The 19,138-nt window shown below is 40.4% G+C and overlaps 1 protein-coding gene across 1 annotated transcript in view; it reads right to left on the reverse strand.

Annotated features, from left to right (window-relative positions):
* SEZ6L (seizure related 6 homolog like) overlaps positions 1 to 19,138 on the reverse strand; it is a 781,385-nt gene that overhangs the window by 424,808 nt on the left and 337,439 nt on the right. The window contains exons 3-4 of the mRNA XM_069759107.1: positions 11,762 to 12,460; positions 10,602 to 10,735 (exon numbers count right to left, since the gene is read on the reverse strand). Coding sequence (XP_069615208.1) covers positions 10,602 to 10,735; positions 11,762 to 12,460 — 833 coding nt within the window. The remainder of the gene's footprint in view (positions 1 to 10,601; positions 10,736 to 11,761; positions 12,461 to 19,138) is intronic.

A 19,138-nucleotide genomic window follows, 5' to 3' on the forward strand; every position in this document is an offset into this window, starting at 1 on the left:
AGGGATTCAAGCTTCAGGAGGCTAATTTGCATATTCCAGGTGCCTTCTGGGAGAAGCGAAGTCTCCCTAAGCTAGAAGATCGTTGGGTACAGCCGGGACCAGCTGCTTCGAAAGCATCACCAAACCAGGGATTCAAGCTTCAGGAGGCTAATTTGCATATTCCAGGTGCCTTCTGGGAGAAGCGAAGTCTCCCTAAGCTAGAAGATCGTTGGGTACAGCCGGGACCAGCTGCTTCGAAAGCATCACCAAACCAGGGATTCAAGCTTCAGGAGGCTAATTTGCATATTCCAGGTGCCTTCTGGGAGAAGCGAAGTCTCCCTAAGCTAGAAGATCGTTGGGTACAGCCGGGACCAGCTGCTTCGAAAGCATCACCAAACCAGGGATTCAAGCTTCAGGAGGCTAATTTGCATATTCCAGGTGCCTTCTGGGAGAAGCGAAGTCTCCCTAAGCTAGAAGATCGTTGGGTACAGCCGGGACCAGCTGCTTCGAAAGCATCACCAAACCAGGGATTCAAGCTTCAGGAGGCTAATTTGCATATTCCAGGTGCCTTCTGGGAGAAGCGAAGTCTCCCTAAGCTAGAAGATCGTTGGGTACAGCCGGGACCAGCTGCTTCGAAAGCATCACCAAACCAGGGATTCAAGCTTCAGGAGGCTAATTTGCATATTCCAGGTGCCTTCTGGGAGAAGCGAAGTCTCCCTAAGCTAGAAGATCGTTGGGTACAGCCGGGACCAGCTGCTTCGAAAGCATCACCAAACCAGGGATTCAAGCTTCAGGAGGCTAATTTGCATATTCCAGGTGCCTTCTGGGAGAAGCGAAGTCTCCCTAAGCTAGAAGATCGTTGGGTACAGCCGGGACCAGCTGCTTCGAAAGCATCACCAAACCAGGGATTCAAGCTTCAGGAGGCTAATTTGCATATTCCAGGTGCCTTCTGGGAGAAGCGAAGTCTCCCTAAGCTAGAAGATCGTTGGGTACAGCCGGGACCAGCTGCTTGGAAAGAATCACCAATTTTTGCCTGTAGGACATTATTGCAAGAGAGCTTGGCTGAGTAGATTACACAAGAAGGAAAACACACAGCAAGTCAGCAGGATCTAGGAGCAACATGGCAGATGTGACAACCTACATGGTGAGCTGCAGCATGTGCTACATGTTCACAGATCGACCAGAAGAAGAATCCAATTTCACCTGTCAGAAGTGTAGACTAGTGGCCCTTTTAGAAGAAAAGGTGCGGGGTCTGGAAGAAAGAATAGCAACTTTGAAACTCATCAAAGAGAATGAAGACTTTCTAGACAGAACAGAAGCATCTCTACTGGTCACAGAAGGTGCAAAAAGTGTCAGAGAACCTCCAAAAGCAGATGAGTGGAAGCATGTGACCAAAAGAAGCAAGAAGACCATGGAGAAATCACCAACCACACAACTGAAGAACCGATATCAAATCTTTGTAGAGGATGAAGATGGCACACCTAAGAATGAAGCAATACCAGCAAGCAAAAAAGAAAAGGGCACACAGCAACAAGTGACAGCAAAAAGTACAGCCAAGAAGCAACGAAGAGTGGTGGTGGTGGGAGACTCACTACTGAGAGGCACCGAAGCAGCCATCTGCAGACCGGACATAACTGCAAGAGAAGTATGCTGCCTTCCAGGTGCGATGATCAAGGATGTGACCGATAGGATACCAAAGCTCTTCAGCTCCAAGGACGTCCACCCATTTCTTCTGATACATGTTGGCACCAATGACACGGCAAGGAAGGACCTACCGACAATCTGCAAGGACTTTGAAGAGTTGGGGAAGAAAGTAAAGGAACTGGATGCACAGGTAGTTTTTTCTTCTATCCTTCCAGTAGACGGGCATGGCACCAGGAGATGGAACAGGATCCTTGATGCAAACAACTGGCTAAGACGATGGTGCAGACAACAAGGATTTGGATTCCTGGACCACGGTGTGAATTACTGGTATGATGGACTCCTCGCCAGAGACGGACTACACCTCAACAAACCTGGGAAACACACATTCGCCAGAAGACTCGCTACACTCATCAGGAGGGCGTTAAACTAGAAGAAGAGGGGACGGGAAGAAAAACATTAGACTCGAACAAAGACGACCCAGGAAAACATACTCAGAAGGGAGGTAAGAACATTTCTAAAACAATCCACAGTGAGGAGATTGGAACAAAACAAAATCCTCTAAACTGCATGCTCGCAAACGCCAGAAGCCTGACAAACAAAGATGGAAGAACTAGAAGCAGAAATATCTACAGGTAACTTTGACATAGTGGGAATAACCGAGACATGGTTAGATGAAAGCTATGACTGGGCAGTTAACTTACAGGGTTACAGTCTGTTTAGAAAGGATCGTAAAAATCGGAGAGGAGGAGGGGTTTGTCTCTATGTAAAGTCTTGTCTAAAGTCCACTTTAAGGGAGGATATTAGCGAAGGGAATGAGGATGTCGAGTCCATATGGGTTGAAATTCATGGAGGGAAAAATGGTAACAAAATTCTCATTGGGGTCTGTTACAAACCCCCAAATATAACAGAAAGCATGGAAAGTCTACTTCTAAAGCAGATAGATGAAGCTGCAACCCATAATGAGGTCCTGGTTATGGGGGACTTTAACTACCCGGATATTAACTGGGAAACAGAAACCTGTGAAACCCATAAAGGCAACAGGTTTCTGCTAATAACCAAGAAAAATTATCTTTCACAATTGGTGCAGAATCCAACCAGAGGAGCAGCACTTTTAGACCTAATACTATCTAATAGACCTGACAGAATAACAAATCTGCAGGTGGTTGGGCATTTAGGAAATAGCGACCACAATATTGTGCAGTTTCACCTGTCTTTCACTAGGGGGACTTGTCAGGGAGTCACAAAAACATTGAACTTTAGGAAGGCAAAGTTTGAACAGCTTAGAGATGCCCTTAATCTGGTAGACTGGGACAATATCCTCAGAAATGAGAATACAGATAATAAATGGGAAATGTTTAAGAACATCCTAAATAGGCAGTGTAAGCGGTTTATACCTTGTGGGAATAAAAGGACTAGAAATAGGAAAAACCCAATGTGGCTAAACAAAGAAGTAAGACAGGCAATTAACAGTAAAAAGAAAGCATTTGCACTACTAAAGCAGGATGGCACCATTGAAGCTCTAAAAAACTATAGGGAGAAAAATACTTTATCTAAAAAACTAATTAAAGCTGCCAAAAAGGAAACAGGGAAGCACATTGCTAAGGAGAGTAAAACTAATCCCAAACTGTTCTTCAACTATATCAATAGTAAAAGAATAAAAACTGAAAATGTAGGTTCCTTAAAAAATAGTGAGGAAAGAATGGTTGTAGATGACGAGGAAAAAGCTAACATATTAAACACCTTCTTCTCCACGGTATTCACGGTGGAAAATGAAATGCTAGGTGAAATCCCAAGAAACAATGAAAACCCTATATTAAGGGTCACCAATCTAACCCAAGAAGAGGTGCGAAACCGGCTAAATAAGATTAAAATAGATAAATCTCCGGGTCCGGATGGCATACACCCACGAGTACTAAGAGAACTAAGTAATGTAATAGATAAACCATTATTTCTTATTTTTAGTGACTCTATAGCGACAGGGTCTGTTCCGCAGGACTGGCGCATAGCAAATGTGGTGCCAATATTCAAAAAGGGCTCTAAAAGTGAACCTGGAAATTATAGGCCAGTAAGTCTAACCTCTATTGTTGGTAAAATATTTGAAGGGTTTCTGAGGGATGTTATTGGACGTGGTATATCTCGATTTTTCCAAAGCGTTTGATACCGTGCCGCACAAGAGGTTGCTACACAAAATGAGAATGCTTGGTCTGGGGGAAAATGTGTGTAAATGGGTTAGTAACTGGCTTAGTGATAGAAAGCAGAGGGTGGTTATAAATGGTATAGTCTCTAACTGGGTCGCTGTGGCCAGTGGGGTACCGCAGGGGTCAGTATTGGGACCTGTTCTCTTCAACATATTCATTAATGATCTGGTAGAAAGTTTACACAGTAAAATATCGATATTTGCAGATGATACAAAACTATGTAAAGCAGTTAATACAAGAGAAGATAGTATTCTGCTACAGATGGATCTGGATAAGTTGGAAACTTGGGCTGAAAGGTGGCAGATGAGGTTTAACAATGATAAATGTAAGGTTATACACATGGGAAGAGGGAATCAATATCACCATTACACACTGAACGGGAAACCACTGGGTAAATCTGACAGGGAGAAGGACTTGGGGATCCTAGTTAATGATAAACTTACCTGGAGCAGCCAGTGCCAGGCAGCAGCTGCCAAGGCAAACAGGATCATGGGGTGCATTAAAAGAGGTCTGGATACACATGATGAGAGCATTATACTGCCTCTGTACAAATCCCTAGTTAGACCGCACATGGAGTACTGTGTCCAGTTTTGGGCACCGGTGCTCAGGAAGGATATAATGGAACTAGAGAGAGTACAAAGGAGGGCAACAAAATTAATAAAGGGGATGGGAGAACTACAATACCCAGATAGATTAGCGAAATTAGGATTATTTAGTCTAGAAAAAAGACGACTGAGGGGCGATCTAATAACCATGTATAAGTATATAAGGGGACAATACAAATATCTCGCTGAGGATCTGTTTATACCAAGGAAGGTGACGGGCACAAGGGGGCATTCTTTGCGTCTGGAGGAGAGAAGGTTTTTCCACCAACATAGAAGAGGATTCTTTACTGTTAGGGCAGTGAGAATCTGGAATTGCTTGCCTGAGGAGGTGGTGATGGCGAACTCAGTCGAGGGGTTCAAGAGAGGCCTGGATGTCTTCCTGGAGCAGAACAATATTGTATCATACAATTATTAGGTTCTGTAGAAGGACGTAGATCTGGGTATTTATTATGATGGAATATAGGCTGAACTGGATGGACAAATGTCTTTTTGCCCGTCACCTTCCTTGGTATAAACAGATCCTCAGCGAGATATTTGTATTGTCCCATTATATACTTATACATGGTTATTAGATCGCCCCTCAAAACCATTGTTATATCTCAGATTATACTAATAAACCTGCTGCCATATAGTCCTCAATACACACTATGCATAGGCAGAAAGCTGCCAATCAGTGGTGGGAGCTCATTAATTATGGAGGACTACTGTCAGCAGGTTTTCTAGTCCTCTAGTAATAATATCTCACTGATAAAACAGTGATTTTATCAAAACTGCAAGCAGCCCACATTGTTGGGGTCTGGATCTCTGACCCTATATTATGCTGCTCTTAGATTAGGTAGCAAAAACCTGGTGACACAGTCTCTTTAATAGGTAGGTACATTTTATACTGAACTGGTGGATCCTAAAGTAGTTTATTGATAATAAAAAGACATAAATATGATCTATATAATTAACTAAAATGAAGTACTAAGAGCTGGAATGAAAATGATAAAGGCTTGATTAACTCTCTGTACTGCATTCGAGCTGACACTTCCAATTCCCATAGCATCTTGAGAAAGTATAGACCATTTAAAGGGAACCTGTCACCTGAATTTGGCGGGACTGGTTTTGGGTCATATGGGCGGAGTTTTCGGGTGTTTGATACACCCTTTCCTTACTCGCTGGCTGCATGCTGGCTGCAATATTGGATTGAAGTTCATTCTCTGTCCTCCGTAGTACATGCCTGCACAAGGCAAGATTGCTTTGCGCAGGCATGTACTACGGAGGACATAGAATGAACTTCAATCCAATATTGCAGCCAGCATGCAGCCAGCAGGTAAGGAAAGGGTGAATCAAACACCCGAAAACTCCGCCCATATGACCCAAAACCAGTCCCGCCAAATTCAGGTGACAGAGTCCCTTTAAGAAAGAAGATTCATTGGGCTCTAATGTAATACAAGTCATTGCTGCCTCTTCTTGTTATTAGAATATCATTCCTATATTGTGCATCCACAATCAAGTTCTATACAGGGACGCTTTATTGATCTTTTCTGTTATTATTCTTGTGCTTTCTTATTCCATACGCAGGTCAGTCCGATTCTATAAAGTGTGCACATAACAATGTCAAACCTACCATGGAATGTGAAATCTCCCGCTACACCCTGTCACAATGAATGTTGGCACTGTGACTGTTGTAGACTGAGTCTCGCTTCAGGTTGTGCACACAGAATTGTCAGATCTTGATTGTGATTTCAATAGATCTTGTCTTATTTAATATTATCTTAAAGGGAAGGTTCCGCAATTTTTTTTTTGTATTAAAAATTATTGTTTATATAAACAATTATTTTTAATACAAAATAAATTTTTTAACTTTAATATCATTTTTATTATTAATTATTTTTTCAGACACTGGGCGCCGCCATTTTGCTTTGCAGGAGTGTAAGAGTCCCAGCACGACACTTACACTCTGCAAATATGGCTGCCCTGGGCATAGGAGACAGCGGTCGGCGTCCGACCCTATACTTTACATTGAGCTGCTCCCTGCTGTGATCTGGCCACGCCCCCTGAGCCATCCACATCACAGCAGAGGGAGGAGATCGGCGCCATCTTTCTGGAATAACTGTGAGATCCACTTGAGAGCTGCGCTGTTGGAGGGGCAGCTCCATCTGTCTCTCCCTTCACATTGTCAGCAGCGGCCATTCGATGTTCTCTTCTATGCTGTGGCTGTAATCTCTAGAATCAGAGGGATGAGGGAGAGAATTTCTGTGCTGCTCCGACCCTGCCTCCCACTGCAGCTCCTCATCAGGACATCAGACCGTGTATCTAATTCTATACAGTGTGATACTGACTGCTGACCCATGTATCTAATCCTCTCCTGTGTGATACTGACTGCTGACCCATGTATCTAATCCTCTCCTGTGTGATACTGACTGCTGACCCATGTATCTAATCCTCTCCTGTGTGATACTGACTGCTGACCCATGTATCCAATCATGTACTGTGTGATACTGACTACTAACCCATGTATCTAATACTCTCCTGTGTGAGACTGACTGCTAACCCATGAATCTAATCCTATACTGTGTGATACTGACTGCTGACCCATGTATCTAATCCTCTCCTGTGTGATACTGTCTGCTGACCCGTGTATCTAATCCTCTCCTGTGTGATACTGACTGCTGAGCTGTGTATCTAATCCTATGCTGTGTGATACTGTCTCTTGAGCTGTGTATCTAATCCTCTCCTATGTGATACTGACTGCTGAGCCATGTATCTAATCCTCTCCTGTGTGATACTGACTGTTGAGCCGTGTACTAATCCGATCCTGTGTGATACTGACTGTTGAGCCGTGTACTAATCCGATCCTGTGTGATACTGACTGTTGAGCCGTGTACTAATCCGATCCTGTGTGATACTATGCTGAGCCATGTATCTAATCCTATGCTGTGTGATACTGTCTGTTGAGCCGTGTATCTAATCCTCTCCAATGCACTCCTCTCCTCCTTGCATGTCTTTCCCCATTGCACACACAGCTCAGTGCGTGCGATAAACAGGAGCTGCGGGGGTCATGCTGTATTATGGCATTATGTGTGATCTATATGACAGTATTATATGTGATTTGTATGGTGGTATTATGTTTGATCAGTATTGTGGAATGATGTAAAAGCTATATGATGGTATTATATGAGAACTATATTGTGGAATTATGTATGATCTATGTGGCAGTATTATGTGAGAATTATATGGTGGTATTGTGTGAGACATATGTGGCGGTATTATGTGTGATCTACATGGCGGCATTATGTGAGAACTATATGGCGGTATTAAGTGAGATCTATATAGCGGTATTATGTGAGAAGTATATTGTGGTATGTGAGTACACTATGGCGGCATTATGTGTGATCTATATGGTGGTAGTATATGAGAACTATTTGATTGTATATTGTGTGATTTATTTGACAGTATTATGTGTGATCTATATGGCGGTATTGTGTGATCTATATGTCGGTATTATGTGAGAACACTATGGCGTTGTTATTTGCGATCTATATGATGGTATGTGAGAACAATTGGACAGTATTATGTGTGATTTGTATGGCGGTATTATGTGTGATCTATATGTTGGTATTATGTGAGAACTATAGGACTGTATTATGTGTGATCTGTATGGCGGTATTATGTGTGATCTATATGTCGTATTATGTGAGAACTATAGGACAGTATTATGTGTGATCTGTATAGCAGTATTATGTGAGAACACTATGGCAGTATTATCTTCATAAAGGGGACCCATTCTAGGGTGGTTCCGGCTGAGCACCTGCACACGGGTCTGGGGTAATAGAGGGGGCAGCATGACCTCCAGTTAGGTGCAGTCAGGGGAGGGCTGGTGAGGCAGCTGAAGAGAGAGGTCTCATTTTTATCTTTAGTATATGGCTACATTTTTCCCCAGCGTCACCCTGACTGCGCCTGTCGCCTCACTTTCACACATCACCAGGACAGGATGGAGAAGACAGGATCTGAGGAGGGGAATGGGGTCTTTGCATGCAAAGTCTGGATCAGAACAGACGAAATCTGCAGAAATGTTTCCTAGATTTTTGTGGAGCAGACGGTCCATCCATGTGTATAAAAGACAGCGCTCAATGTAAATCCCTGGCTGCTCCGCGCACCGAACAGGGTGCCCCCCATAGACCAGCACACTGCTATCCTGAAATACTCTGTGTTGCTGTCACCCTGCTCCCTCCACCACATATCTCCCAGAATCCTTGCTGCCTGCCATCCTTGGTGACCGTCTACTTGTCAGTATAACTCTGCAGTCACCAACAAAATGGCTGCTCACTGGGTTCCTGAATATCATCCTCTCTTATCCCTTAGCAAACACCCAGAAGGGGAGGAGAGGAGACATCACACACACACACACACACACACACACACACACACGTCAGCAGACTCCGCCCATATTTACTGCAGTGCTGTAATGTGAGCTAGTTGTACACTAGGTTTTTGTCCAATTTCAGTAGCTGCTCCCCCTAGTGTTTAAAAGTGGAAAAGCCAAACTTTTTCAAATTATTTTTCATATTCTACTAAATTATAAACAAATGATAATATTTCTTAAGAAAATGTAAACATTAATTATTTATATTTTTTTAATTGCTGTAAAAAAATTTTTTCATGGCACCTTCCCTTGAAGTAAAAGTAAAGCAAAAAAGCAAAAAAACAAAACAATGATCAGAAAGGGATTTTGATCTTTCCTTCGCTCTCTTCCATAAGAAAGAAAACTGTCTCTTTAGTGTCACATATAGATAGCTAACCTATACGTCAATTACTAACTTATGCTAGGAAAAAATTCCTGTAACACCAGCTACACCAGCATGATTCCCTACCTCAAAGAGAACCAGTACCCTCCATGAACTTAAAGTTTAATTTTATTTTATAAATTAATAGTACACATAAAAATGAGCAAATATGTAATATATCTTATCAGGGAAATCTGCTTCTTTCTCTTCCAGAATTGATGTCATTATCAAAATTCTCAATTCAGAGGTACAATCTGTATTCAGTGATGACAGGCTTTCCCCATTATTACATTTGTGTCACGCAAAATAATTACTGTTTTTTAAAAAACACATAGTGTTGTTTTTATAGCAGATATGTCACCTGGTTTCATAACACAAACTGCATACCTTATGACATAGATCTCATAGACCTGATAAGGACACTGTTTACTTTGAAAATCCAGATCAGAATGGCTGGGTAATCTTAATATATACTTACCTTGCAATGTCTTCACATCCTGTTCCGTCCAGATGTGTCCGGATCTCAGAATTCCAAGCTGCGGAAATTCACCGACCTCCATATTGGGACACCTAAATGATGGGTGTCTCAATATGGAAACTGCTGGTGGTACCAGCCTCTTGTGCAGTACCACCAGCGGAACACCGTCGCACCACACACAGACACTGTATTCGCCGTACACACCACACACACAAACACACACTGTATACGCCGTACGCACCACACACACTGTATACGCAGTACACACCACACACCGAATACACCGTACACAGCCTCTTGCACGGTCCCACCAGCGGAACACTGTCGCGACCACTCTGCCGCCGTGATCAGTTGAATGATTCACTGACCACAGCCATCTTTGTACAGAAGGAGCGCATGCACAGTTTTTACATATTGTTATAGGAAAGATATATATCTTGGTACCGTGTTAGCCAGTTGATAGAAAAATATTGAGAATTGAGCGTCCTCAGTGGTTGATACCTTTTAATGGCTAACTGAAAAGATGGTAACAAATTGCAAACTTTCGAGACTACACAGGTTTCTTCATCAGGCATAGACTAAAACAAATTCTGAAGAATCACATATTTATGCACAACATAGCCCAGAAATAATGCCATAGATAAGACAGGTGACGTGAAGCAGAAATACCATTGTGTGAGAGTGATAAACAGTTGTGTCCATAAATATTGGAACAGTTCATAGATAAGGAGTGTGAATGTTTTATTGTCCTCAGACGGGTCTGGTTCTGTGGTCTGTGGAGCAAATTCCTTAATTGATGTACATAGACATAAATCCATGCGACAACCACTGAGGACTCTCAAATCTAAATATTTTACATATTGTTATACATTTTCAAGACATCTTTGCCTATATTAACTTGCAAGCAACAAAATCAGATTCTTACCTGTAGCTCCACTCCATAACCCATGTAGACTGTGATATTGTAGGCACATTCCAGGTAATTTTTGTAAGGAAGTGGAGGGTAATCTGTTGAATCAATGTATCCTTCTGGTTCCAAGACGTTCACACTGCATTGAACTACATACAAACCCTTGTTAGCAAGAGGAACACAGAGAAGTATACTGTATATAAAATAAATATTTCACAGTGAATTAAAAAAAAATCTCAATATTTTCCTCCAGTTCTAACAATCTTCTGTTATATCACAACTACATGTCCAAAGATAAAACCTGAGCTATGATCCTCATGAATCATGAGATAGAAGAGGCCATTTTGCTTATTTTCTTAGCGATCTCTGAGCTCATGTCAATGGAGAGGCTGTTAAAAATTAATGGGCAGGTATAAGGTTTATTATATTGAGATGAATTCACATTTAACCAGCAATGTAAAACTGTATGACATACCTTACAAGATATTAATTATCCTAATTCCCAAGTCATTCTCTATTATAAAAACTGAATAATTAACTTGAAAGAATTTACTACTGATATAGTAATAGAGATTTCATTATTATTCTTTTGGATAATAATGATAAAAGATGAGAAAATGCAGAATATGGTACTGCAATGACTTCTCTTGAAATGTATAGTTATAGTTCATTAAATTATACAGTTAATTTGTAAAACAAAAAATATAAATTGCAATTATAATTTAAAAAAAGTATTTAAATTAAGTTTTCCTTAACTTTTCTTCTACTATTCACCGTAGTTTTATGTTTTAAGAGTCTAGTCACTTTAATATAATTTATGTTAAATGTATGTTAAAGGGTTTTTTCCTTAAAAAGCATTTGTCCATTACCCATAGAATAGAATAGAATTGTGTTATTTTTGTGGGTTGAGCAATGGAGACCATTACCAATCATAGGACCAATGTCCCAAAGAGATTCATATGAATGAAATAAAAGTAAGAATTTGCAACCACCACATCTAAATATGGGATTCTCATTCTTGTAATTGGAGTAAGACCCAGTGGTTATATGCCCAAAAATCATACATTTATCCTGCAAGCATCAAGCGGCCTCTTTCTGTCACAGACTACAGAATGAAAAACAGGAATACTACAATGAGTAGTTGACAGTGCTATCACTGAATGAATATGGTATACCTGGACTTTGTTCAGTCGTGATCACTGTGGTGGTTATTATAGTAGATGTGGTTGTATCTTGACTTTCATCTGCAACCATATCACTGTCCCTATAATGTGTCCTATAGGGTTCGTCCGCTTGTAGTGAAGTGTTTATGTCAGGTGAAGACAACTTTACAGAATCCGGATTGTGAGGCTGTGCTGTGTAGGGAGTCAACTGGAAAGGTATTTGAGGGATGAATCCAGTATGTCGTCTTCTGTTTATCCACAATGGAAACTCTGGGATGTGTTCCTTTACCTCTCTGGTTTCAGAAGAGATGTCCTTTAATACAGGGGACTTTTCCAAGGATGACAGTAACGATGATGATGACATACTAGGGAGAAGCTCTACTAGTCTTTCGGAGACAGTTGGCATAACTTGTGGCCTCAAGCGCTTCCTTGCAATGTTTAGCTGCTTTAAGGATGGAGGTTTTTTCCTAGTTGGCAATGTTTGATTATCTGTAAAGTCTGGAGTGGAGCTTGGGGCTTGTGATACCTCCCTTCGGAACAATCCTTCTCTTTCTGGATCTGAATCAAAAAGTTCTTCTCCTGAATGAGGGGCACTTTGTGATCCTGTGTCCTTGAGGTTAGAATTTTCCTTGCCGATTCTGTTGCTGACAAGTTCCATTGGGAGCAATTCCAACGTAATAGTAGGAATGGGATTTTGTTTGATGTTATCATCTACAAAAATCAAAGGACAATATTATTTCATATATTTGGCAATATGAGTGTCCGATGTCAGAATAATAAAATCAATGAGTATCTCTAGGAAATCCAACCAGATGGTGACAACAATTAAGAAAGTAATATAATATTCTTGAGTTGCGTGATAACATATATAAGAAAAATAATGCCTACTGTTTCGGTTGTCATAAATATAACTGTTAACAATTGGATAGATGTGAAGGGATACCCCTAATTAAAAAAAAACAGATTTGTAATACTCAGTTGTCTATTGATATATTTCTAGGAAGAGTAACAGAGGACAAGCACAGCTTAGAAAATGTAATCTTCAACTTTATTCGATAGAGAATACAAGTATTTGCTACAAGAGACATATCAGGAGAGCTGAAAGACCCTCATATACAAAACTGTTTTATGCCCTAGAGAAACTTAATGTGCAGCTATATAAATTGTGAGACACGAGGGTACAGTATGTACTTTTCACAGGTTATGAACAGCGGTTTATAGTTTTGTAATGAAGCCAAGTGCAAGAGTCCTAATTCTGAAAATCAAACAAATGTTATTTTCAGCAGCTACAGCCATGATATCCAATGTAATATAATAATATTTGCTTTCCATGGTAGGGCCATATATTTCAAAGTTTTCGATAAACACTATATATCTTGAGATACAACTGAAAGAACTATATTTACTGCGCTAATGCATGAAAGTATATGCAATAATGGATCATAAGACAACATGTCCAGAAATCTCTCCATTCTGCACTCCTTCCTTTGCTCTGTGCTATGATTCATACAGCTGAAGGGGAACTGAAAGACATTGCGCATGTGGTTGGGTTATCAATGAGGCTGCTCAATATTGTCATAAATATTACAATGTTACATAGCTTCTGCTATGCATGGGAACATAGATCTTAGCCACAAAATCTGACATTTTTACTATTATGAATTAAGAGGTAAATTTCCAGCTGCATAATGACAATGTGAGTTTCATTCCTTTTCTGTCTCCTTGTAATTTTGTATCAATTTATATATTATATATTGTATCTGTAATTTTATCATAAACTTTACCCTTGGAAGAGCAGATCTTGCTTTCATGGCTTATATTAACCCTCCTAGCTTGTGGGGCACCTTGCTTAAGAGTTTTTATTCTTTTTATCGATCCAGTACCTTGTGCCCCCCACATGTGGATATTTGATCATTTGGGTGTTGAACAAATTTTAAAAACTGTCTTTTCTGAAACATTTCTAGTTTTAGAGTAAGAAATATAGTTGAAGGCCAAGATCTCTACATTTTCATCTTCTTACTCTTGCATCAACCAAATTCAGCATTTTACTTCAGATGATGATAGACTTTTATGAGTGTCATGGGTCATGCACTGTGATCATGAAATTACTGAGCAAATATTGTAATCATAAATGCATTAAGGAAATGAATAACAGCCATAGATTTTGTAATTCAAAACATCCATGCTATTCTTAGGATGATCAGATCTAAATAAGACAAGTTAAAGGGTATTTGAACTTTTATATCCATATTTGCAATAGTTCTGTAATTATATCTTTTCTACCAAATATCTTGTGTACACCATTCCTAAGGACACATATGTGTAACCAGGGTAACAGACTACAAACAAATCCTGTGTAGTCTGAAGTCTCCAGTCATACTCTATACCATCTCTCATCTGTTTCTTACTAACATATCAAAGGTACTGTACGTTTGTAACACGCTGGAGGCAGATGGACAGTTGCAAGAATAACAAACAATTGTAAACAGGATGATTCCTAAATTTTGAAGGGCTTTCCTCTTAAAGTGAATGAAAATTAGATATGGTATAATAAAAAGTTAGTAAACTTTTCAATAAACTTAGGATAACTAATCAAGGTCACTTTTTTGGATGGGAAAAAGTAGGACATTTTGGCACAGACCTATTCTGCACAAAAATCTGCAATTTTTTTTTCATTTTTATTACGCTCTTACCACTTTTCTAAACAGGCTTAATAGGTTTAATAAATTTGGTATAATTTATGGCTGAAATTCCAGTTTCTGCCATTGATTACAGGTTGCCGAACACTTACATCACTAAGATATGCCAAATTTATTAAGAAGCATGCTCCTCTCTATATATTTTACTTCAGTGGGCTTTGAACTCCAGGCCTAATTAATTATCTCCTTTCTGCTTGCTCTCGTGGAATATTTGTTTCTATTTAAAACCTGCCCTGACATATTAAAGATTTTTTGGAAAAAATGTTGAATCTAAAGATTGTTTAAAATCGAGGATAGAATGATTTGATAATAAAAATGAGTGTCTCATAAAGACAACCACTTTTCCAAAGGCCGGTTTCACACGTCCAGATAATTCCGGTACCGGAAAAAATCAGTACCGGAATTATCCGTGTCCGTGTGCCCCTACGTTTCTGTGGCACATCAGTGTGGCACATGTGCCGCACACGTGTACCGCCCGTGTGCCCACTGGGTACCACACGCACCGTGCTGGGTACCACACGTACCAGCATCTGATGCTGAAGCCTCGATTCATATCTTCCCTGCAGCAGCGCTTGCTGCAGAGAAGATATGAATTCTAGTGTTTAAAATAAAGATCTATGTGCCCACCCCCCTCCCACCCTCTGTGCGCCCCCCCACTGTTCTGAAAATACTCACCCGGCTCGCTCCCTTGCCGCCGCTGCTTCCTCTCCTGGCCGCATCTTCTACTGTATGCGGTCACGTGGGGCCGCCGATTACAGTAATGCATATGCGGCTCCACCCCTATGGGAGGTGGAGCCGCATATTCATTACTGTAAATGAGCGGCCCCACGTGACCGCATACAGGAGAAGATGCGGCCAGAACAGGAATCAGCTACAGCCAACGAGGGAGCTGGGTGAGTATTTTCAGAACAGCGGGGGGGCGCACAGGGGGTGGGAGGGCGGGGGGCACATAGATCTTTATTTTAAACACTATTATTCATATCTTCTCTGCAGCAAATGCTGCTGCAGGGAAGATAGCAATCGCGGCTTCAGCACCAGTGCGGGGGACAGCGCTTAATGTAGCGCTGTCTCCTGCATGGCACACGAACAGCACACGGACAATGTCCGTGTGTGGTACGTGTTTTACATGGACCCATTGACTTTAATGGGTCCGTGTAATACGTGTGCTCCCACGAACATTAACATGTCTCCGTGTTTGGCACACGGAGACACGGTCCGCAAAAAAATCAATGACATCTGCACAGATGCATTGATTTTTATGTGTCTACGTGTGTCAGTGTCTCCGGTACGTGAGGAAACTGTCACCTCACGTACCGGAGACACGGACATGTGAAACAGGCCAAAGAAAGCATCACAGCAAACTCTGACACTTTCTAGTCGCTCCCATACAGCTGCCATGGCTTGTGGATGGGGGTCTTGAGTAAAGGGCACCTTTTATGATGTCCTTATACTGTGGTATTGATATATATATATATATATATATATATATATATATATATATATATATATTACAAGCGATCGAATAATTGTAAATTCAAATGAAAAGTGTTTTTAAAAATATGAAAAAAATATCAAAGTTCAAATCACCTATTTTCCCCATTAAAAATAAAGAAATATCCCCCATATATGTGGCATTGTTCTGTTCATAAAAGTCTGATCAAAATATAATGATTGTTCTGATTGGTAAACGGTGTAATAAGAAAAAATCTACACGCCAGAATTATAGTTGTTCGGCCTCTGCAACATTGAAAAAAGTAATGGTGTGAATAAAAATGTAGGCACAGAGTACAAAAAACAAGCTCTGACACTGCCCCATGGACCAAAAATTGAAATCACCAGGTGTGATATTTTCTTAGTCACCACTTAAATAAAAAAAAACTATACATGTTTGATATCTCCACAATCCATCCCTTTCTGGATCTGAATCAAAGAGCTCTTCTCCTGAATGAGGGGCCCTTTGTGATCCTGTGTCCTTGAGTTTGGAATTTTCCTTGCTGATTCTGTTGCTGACAAGTTCCACTGGGAGCAATTCCAATGGAATAGTAGGTATTTTGTTTGGCATCTTCTTAATTGTACTGACCTAGAGAGTTATACTGACGGGTAAACTTTACGGTATAGAGAACACTGTAACGGTTCCACCCCCCAAAAAAATGTTTAGAATTTTTTGAATTGTGCTTTTTTTGCAATTTTTCCCATTTGGAATTTTTTTTCTTACTTTCCTGTTCATTACATGAGTGGTGGCACTCAAAAGTACTACTCATCTCCCCAGAAATGTACACCGGGCTTGTAACTGCAATGTATACTAAAATATTGAAAACCCTTATATTCCAATGCATACTGCGCCTATGTCAGCAAAACGTAATCACATTTTCAAACTCAGAATATAAACAATAAAGGTTTAACCATAATGTATGGATCAATTTTTACTTTCTATAGTCTTTCTTTTATATTTGGCTTGGATCAGAGATTCTTTTAAAAATTCAATTCTCCATAGCTTCTCCAAAATGCGAATTACCTGCTGTAGCTCGGTGAATCAATTCTATCATCTCTAATAGCTTGTATAAAGTGAGCTTTCAGAGATGAAAAGAAAACTCTTATTATCAAGTATGTGTTCCAGAAAAATACACACATATTGGTAAAATATTACAAACAAATATTTAGATGCCAAAAGAAGCACAGGTGCAGTGTACAGAGTTTTACTAGGAGTTATTGGGAGTTCATAAAAACTGTGGTAAATTCTTGGAATATACTAGAATATACAAACACAAAAAAATGACCAGTGTTTACATACTCAGTCTTCTTTAGCTCTAGTTCTACTGCTCCATACTGGTAGTGCAGCGATTATGTAAGCTGTAATCACACACAATTTACTGTGTATTGAAAAGGGGAAAAAGTTTTGTGCTTTCTAGAAATGAGGAAAACCGAAGAGCAAAGTTCAGGGTTCGTACCAGACACCTAGTGTCCGTTGCTGAACTCCGAACATGGAACTCTCCTGGAAGTCCGTTCTACAGTTCAGGAGTTTGTAGAGGAGAGATAGATAGAAAGAGATAGAGAGATTTTCCAGCTCCATAGTTTTGGTCTCATTGATTTCTGTGGGCTTTGGGTTGAGGTTCATGTTTGGGTGCAGTATTGGTACCCAAACTGAACTTTGGACTAAAGTTTGGTCTAACATGACGAACCCGAAATTCCACAAGTCAGCTCATCCCTAGTGCGCATAGGGTATACATATGTTTGTATATTCCCCATATAGCGTATCTGTGAAGCTGAAGATAAAATTAAGACTAATGGTGTACACACCCTATTTTTTATTTTGGGTAGTATTGACTGAGCACCCTTATCCTCCTATCTTTTTAAGTGATGTTTTATTTACGAGCTACACCTGGTTTCTGGAGTGGTAGTACATGAGTGATAGGGACCATCCATATTAAAGTTACACCTTGATGTGGTTGATAGCTATAGCATTTCATGGTTAATAAATATCAACTAAGTACCTTACGTTTTTAACATTTATAGCAATTGTGGAATTCATGTATTAATTCATGGAAAAGCATAGTGTAACTACTACTCGAATATACAAGAACATTTTGGGAAGAATACATATTTCTAGAAAATTGCTTTGCGTGGACTCTACAAAATAACAAAATAACCTCTGTCTGGCTGCCATTTTGCTTAACTGTAGATTGCCATCAAGAGTTTAATAAACAAAACAAAAAAACCTTATACATGGGCAGCAGCAGTACAGCTAGCGCTGTTCCTCAGTGCTGGGTGCTGAAGACCGCTCGCATCATTGTCCATCTCGCTGAGATCATGGATCCCATGGCATTTTTTAATTACTTATTTAAATAACTAAAAAACAGTGTTGGGGATCCTTCTATTCTTGATAACAAGCCTTGCTGAAGCTGCCTGCAGCTCTCAGTTTTGCCTGGCTTGTTATCAAAGATACAGGGAAATCCATGACTTTTTAAAATTTATTTATAGCACAGGTGGCTACTGTTGAATAATAGAGGGTAGTAGTCCCATCAACTTCCAACTTCTCTTACTGCTATGAGTTGAATATAGCTATCAACATTCTCCTCTGCTAGCACTGATCTCAGCATGAGCAGGGGAGAATGATGAGAGCAGTCTTCAGTAGAGATGATTGAGAGGAGTCAGACCATTATGCAAGAATTATCGTTTCTCATTGCGGAGAGCTGCAACACATGCAGCTGCGGAGGCAAACAGCTGATCAGCCTGCGCGCTCCATGTATCCGGGTTCCCTCTGCAGCTTATTCGGCAAGCAGTATAGCTTGCCGAATAAGCATGGACCCAATCAAATTTGCTCATCTCTAGTATTCAGCACCCGGAGCCGGGGAACAGCGCTAACAGTACCGCTGCTTCCCAGACGCCAGTACGTGTGGTACTGATGCGACATACGGTTGACAGACGTGTGCCGCAAGTATTACACACACACACATACACTGATATCGTCACTACTGGTTTATCCAGTACCGAAAATATCAGGAGTCAGGACGTGTGAAGCAGACCTTATATTTTATTTGTTGTACCCTGTCATCTACGATGTTTGTGAATACACAGATTTTGTATTTTTTTGTGATTAAAATGTGATTGTAATAACAACTACAATTAGGGTATAGTTATACTCAGATTATTTTTTGTGGAATTTCTTTTCTATTCACCTGAATGGGGCTTG

Source organism: Ranitomeya imitator, chromosome 1 (assembly GCF_032444005.1).
Source record: "Ranitomeya imitator isolate aRanImi1 chromosome 1, aRanImi1.pri, whole genome shotgun sequence".
NCBI classification, from domain to species: domain Eukaryota; kingdom Metazoa; phylum Chordata; class Amphibia; order Anura; family Dendrobatidae; genus Ranitomeya; species Ranitomeya imitator.